Below are 5,471 nucleotides of genomic sequence, written 5' to 3' on the forward strand. Positions count from 1 at the left end.
TATTAACCTATTTTTAATATCAAGTTTGTAGTCCCAATAATGGTGTTTTGTCATTATCCCCCTCAGCTGGGGTAACTGGGATGCACCAAAACTCCCTGGCTGCCCCATTTTCCATGGGAATATCTGCCATGCACACACAAAAGTCCTGGGAGGAAGCTGAGGGTGGTTTTTCTTTACCATAAATTTCTGAGGAGATGGGGGTAGAGGTAGCTCAGAGAACATGCATACTCCTAATTGTTATAATTGATTATATAGTAATTATTATAGTCACAGGATTTGCACGTGTTTACATCCATTCTGTGATTGCAGCACAGTTTGTGCTGAAGTCTTGTGAGGCATCAATGATCCTGGTTTCTTTATTTTATCCAGTTTTCTTTATTTTTTTGAGTGGGGGAGGTGCTGGTGTTTTGTTTTGGGCAACAGTTGGTTTTGGGTAAAGTGGGCAGGAGCAAGTAGTGCAGTGTGGGAAACCAGACACCAGTTCACCTCCTCAGTGCTTCTCAAACTTCTCAAGTTTCTTTATTTTTAAATAATTTCTTTCAGAAATAATTATTTTTTTAAATTGGTTTTGCACAAATATATACTCTAAACTGCTCGTTTTTTCATCTGTCAGTCAGAGTTTGGAAATGTTAAGAAGGAATGTGATGAATGTTTCTTCATTGTAGATACAGTAATCAGCTCTTTGAAAAGAACACAACACCTCTGTTAAAAAAAAAAAAAAGATGATATTTATCTGTTTTGAGTTTTTTTACAAGTGGAATTACCACTGATAGCTTTATAAACATATCATTCAGATATACAGATTTTCACCCAGCAGATCAACAGTTTACAGGCAACCACAATAAATAAGCATCAGAGCAGGGTGAGAGGAAGGCAGTATGTCATAGCTGCCATCATGGTTACCTTTCAAATATTCAAACCACTGTTTCAGTGTTCTCAATAGCCATGTTGTGGTGTGCTAGTGTAAAATTCTGTTTAAAATATGGCAGTAGTACATTAAACAAAAAGATAGAGCAAATGGAAACAGGCACTGTGCTTTTCTAAATCTTCATAACTTGATATAGTATAAGTTTGGGTTGAAAGGGAGGATAATTTCAAGTGGAAGTGTTCTGAAGTGTTAAAACTTCTGGTTGTGCTGTTTATTGGAAAACTTGAAAACACAACAGTGATAGATGTTGTGCTGAGAGTTCCATCTCTGCCGTGCCTGCTGTGGTGCTTCGTGATGACTGCTTTGAAAAAATATTTGAAATTGAGGTCTAGGAGTTTAATTTCAGGATTTACAGTAAGCTTGGAAGAAATCTCCCTCTGCAAATTGCTGCCATCAACAAGGCACCTGCCTTCTTGGACTGTCAGTGTGAGAGCCACCTCCTCTGAAACTGGTCAGCAGAATTCTGTTTATATGTGTTTTTAGTCTCATATTTTATTTTGTAATCTTATTGCCTAGCTACACAGGTGTCCAATTCATTTTGCAAGGAGAATCAGTGACTGTCAAAGTATTTATTTCTCTCAGAGTAAGGCACAAGTAAAATGTGTATTGCCAAGTCCAAATGCACACTGAATAGATGTGACCAGGGAAAGACTGGATGAGAACACATCTGTGTTATCACTCTCTGACTGATAACCTGTATTTTCTGAATGTCTGAGCATCTACACAACATTACTCCTGTTTTATATTCAATGTTACTGTTTTTTTCTGTAGACACATCTGTGGTAGTAAGACAGTTCCAGAAACAAAAATCAAAATCATGCCCTCCTTTGGCTTTTCCCCCTGTGCTCTTTAATTGCCTCTGCAACATAAAGCATCATAAACCTCTTAAAGACTGTGGGCTACAGGATTTGCAAGCAGGATGATCCCTTTGAGTAGCTGACCCAAAGCAGTGTTGCATCCACATTCTGATCCATTACTTTCTCCAGATTCCTCTCCCATTGCTGCAGGGACTACTCAGAGCTGGGAGAGGCAGCAGAGTCCACATCTTCTGTGTCATGTTCGTGTGGGGACACTGGCTGCCCACCTTTAACACGTTTCCACTTCATTCTTCTGTTTTGAAACCATACTTTGACCTGGGTGATAAAGAGGAAATAATTACTTCCTGTCTCAGTCTGAGCTGTACAAGCAGAGCTATGCATATTTGTGGAATTATAGAAGAAAAGGTGAACAGAACTTTGCAGGTTTAAGCAATTCATCTTCCTAACACAGATGGGAACAATTCTTTCTAAACTACTCCAGACAGAAGTTCCTCTGAAACCCCCAAAGGTGCTTTGCCTAGAACCTGTCTTCATGTCAAATAAGCATGTCAACACAACAGCCACAGTGCCCCTCATGTATTTTTAACATCTAGGCCACCCAATCTAGTGCTTCAGAAATTTTAATTTGCTTCACATAATTGAGCAATTGTTCACTAGGCTTTGAAAAGGAAACCTGGACTGAGATGACAATGAGGGAACAGAAATACATCTCTCCACAAAACTCTGCGTTTTTGTCTTTCCTTATCACCTCAAAATACCACCCAGGAAGAATGCATGTGTCAAACATATAATTCTAATAATTTCCTGTTAATTGCAGTCTCAGGTGGTGTCCATATTCCATATGTAAACCTTGATATATCAATATGTACCAATGAATGGTGGGAAGCAGCAGCTTGCAAGAGACCAGTTATTACCAAATCTATCTTTAGTTTAGAGAAACATAATTAAATGTATCAACTACTCACAGAAATTTGTAACAAGTGTGTTTGAAAAGAATGTGGAGGCTTTGTTTTAAAATACCTCTGTGCCACTGCAAGACACCCCCTCAAGTGACACATCTGGTTTTTAGTGTTAGGGAGAAGGTTTTTTTGTGGGGGAAGAAGAAGGGGCTGGGGAGACAAGGGTTTGGGGAGTACTTGTCTTTCGGTGAGGTCCAGGTTCACAGCTATCTCGTATCTCCTGAGCCTTGTCAAGTAGTTGTGGTGGGCAAATTCAGCTTCCAGCTCCTGCAGCTGCTCCTTGGTGAAAGCTGTCCTTTCCTTCCGGGATTTGCTGTGGGATTCTGTCTTGCTGCCCGAGTTCTGGTTTTCTGAGAGGCAAAGCACACTTTGTTGTGTAATCTGCAGTTATGCCTGTGTGTGTGAACACCTGCATTGTGGGGGGTTGATTCAAACAGCTCGTTGAAGTGCTCAGTGGAAGTTTTAAGGTGTTTGTGTTGTGCCCCCTCGAGCTCAGTGTGACTTGTTGGTGCTGCCAGTGTGATGTTGGAGGGGACAGGGGTGGGACAGCTCAGCCAGGAGGGGACTGCCTGGCTCTGCTCAGTCACAGAACTGCAGCTGTGGGAAGGGAGCTCCCATTCCTTGCTGGCACTGCATTGAAATGATTTCCTTCCCCGGATTTTTACTTTCATTCCTTGTATCCGTGTTCTCACCCTCCCCTGACCTGCCGTGCAGGAGGCAGCCAAGCCAGCACTGGGTGTTTACAACGGGTCAGGAGTGCATGAAGCCCACCTCTGGTGCAGGGTGTAAAAACTGGTAAGGAAAAGAAAAAGAAAAAGAAGAAAAAGAAAAAGAAAAAGAAAAAGAAAAAGGAAAAGGAAAAGGAAAAGGAAAAGGAAAAGGAAAAGGAAAAGGAAAAGGAAAAGGAAAAGGAAAAGGAAAAGGAAAAGGAAAAGGAAAAGGAAAAGGAAAAGGAAAAGGAAAAGGAAAAGGAAAAGGAAAAAGGAAAAGGAAAAGGAAAAGGAAAAGGGAAGAGAAGAGAAGAGAAGAGAAGAGAAGAGAAGAGAAGAGAAGAGAAGAGAAGAGAAGAGAAGAGAAGAGAAGAGAAGAGAAGAGAAGAGAAGAGAAGAGAAGAGAAGAGAAGAGAAGAGAAGAGAAGAGAAGAGAAGAGAAGAGAAGAGAAGAGAAGAGAAGAGAAGAGAAGAGAAGAGAAGAGAAGAGAAGAGAAGAGAAGAGAAGAAAAGAAAATTGATGCTTAGGAATCAGAGCCAGAGCTGCTTTGAGGTAAAAATATTTATTATTTAGTGAGGCCAAATAGAATTTATATCTAAAGGAAGACTTTGCCTCTTGTACTTCTTACCATAAACTGAGATGTCAAAATCCTAGTATGGTATTTCCAACTAGCACAGGCAACTCAAGCTGAGGGATCTTTGCTCTTTGCCATTTCCTTATGCTCAGACAAATGGCAAGTATGGATCTGTAACTCCACATCCTAGGACTGTCAGCTCAGCGTGTACATGCCATGTGATTCCTGGTTAGTTACAGCAAATGTGCATTGTACTGGTGAGTAAAACGCTTAGTTCAGTAAACAAGCTCTGCAGGACTGAAATACAAAGGCCAGAATAAGAATAAACTGTTTGGTTTCAGTGTTGTTGTTGTGTAAGTTTGCCCAGTCAAGCATTACGAAATGTTTTGCTAATCAGCTTCCTTTCTTAATTCTCAGTCTCACAAGTGCTCTCATTCCATTGCCTGCACTCTCCCACAACCCTGATTTTGTGTCACCTACCTGAGCTTTCCTTTTTTCTTTTGGGTGGCTTTTTCTCAGTGTCCTTTGTGGTGTTTCCTGGTACCTCTTCATCTTCATCCACCCCCGCTGCCACACTCGCTGGGTCTGGGCTGCTGCCCTCCAACTGCCCAGATGCCAAGGCCTGTTCTGGATGGAGTTGTCTCGTGCTCTCAGCTGCTGCCAGGTGCCAGGCAGAGGGTTGGAAAGGCTGGTGCTGCTCCCCAAACCCTCGCTCCTCCCGTGGGAAGCTCTGGGGAGCCGCCACCAAGCAGGAGGTGGAGAAATCGGAGTAAGCATCAAAATCTGGTCTCTGGTGGAAGGAGAACGGTGCTGCTGGGCAGTGGCTCAGCCCTGGGGCTGTGCTGGCATCCATGTGGGTGCTCCTCATGCACCCCCAGAGGGCAGGGGGGGGCTGTGGGCTGCGCATGCAGCTGCTGCTGGTGGGATCCATCTGCCAGTCCTGCCCACGCCTCGGTGACGGCTCTGCCTTCAAAATCAGGAGAGAAGCAGAGGGTGAATCTTCCAAATTCCACAGGATGGGTTTCCTCCCTAAACAACAGTTTGTTTGTGGGTTTTATGCCGCTGCAGGTTTGTTACTGTGGGAGCTTTTCTAAATGGCTTCATTGCCCCGACTGGGAAACAGGACCCAGAGCTGGGCAGGGACCTCCATGAGTTGCTTCCCCAGGCCTGCAGTTTGCTCCCTCCTGAAGTGCTGGGCATGAGTGAAACACCTTTTTAAATACTGTGCTGGGGAGAGAGTGACAAGTTTGCAAAGTGAAATGTGAGTAAGGGGAGGGAGGGGTTAACACACAATACCCTCAGCCCCTCCAACCAAAGCAAAGCAGGCAGCTATTAATCATCTGAAACCTTATATGCACATCTAATGGGATTTGCAGATGGAGCCTTTTAAAGAAACAATGTCTGTTTTTTGTTTTTTTTTTTTTTTTTTTTAAGTTAGAGAGCTGCACACAAAAAAAGTCTTTAATGTTTCTTTGTGACAC

The 5,471-nt window shown here is 42.8% G+C and overlaps 1 protein-coding gene across 1 annotated transcript; it reads right to left on the reverse strand.

Moving 5' to 3' along the window:
• Positions 1–494: 494 nt before the first annotated feature.
• LOC135408416 (homeobox protein MOX-1-like) lies at positions 495–5,259 on the reverse strand. The gene is made up of 3 exons (XM_064643573.1): positions 4,471–5,259; positions 2,883–3,055; positions 495–2,061 (listed from the first exon to the last, which is right to left on the reverse strand). Exons 1-3 carry the CDS (start codon positions 4,919–4,921, stop codon positions 1,939–1,941), a joined length of 747 nt encoding a protein of 248 aa, XP_064499643.1. The 5' UTR covers positions 4,922–5,259; the 3' UTR covers positions 495–1,938.
• Between the last annotated feature and the right edge of the window lie 212 nt (positions 5,260–5,471).

This window comes from Pseudopipra pipra, unplaced genomic scaffold (genome assembly GCF_036250125.1).
Source record: "Pseudopipra pipra isolate bDixPip1 unplaced genomic scaffold, bDixPip1.hap1 HAP1_SCAFFOLD_449, whole genome shotgun sequence".
Lineage (NCBI taxonomy): Eukaryota > Metazoa > Chordata > Aves > Passeriformes > Pipridae > Pseudopipra > Pseudopipra pipra.

What these genes read in the sequence shown, in the direction of transcription:
- LOC135408416 (XM_064643573.1), bottom strand. Translation starts at nt 4,921, where the DNA reads ATGGATCCCACCAGCAGCAGCTGCATGCGCAGCCCACAGCCCCCCCCT. An exon ending in AAGAAAAAAGGAAAGCTCAG is followed by an intron (nt 3,056 to 4,470) that starts GTAGGTGACACA and finishes TTTGCCTCTCAG; the next exon opens with AAAACCAGAACTCGGGCAGC. An exon ending in TGGACCTCACCGAAAGACAA is followed by an intron (nt 2,062 to 2,882) that starts GTACTCCCCAAA and finishes TTTATCACCCAG; the next exon opens with GTCAAAGTATGGTTTCAAAA.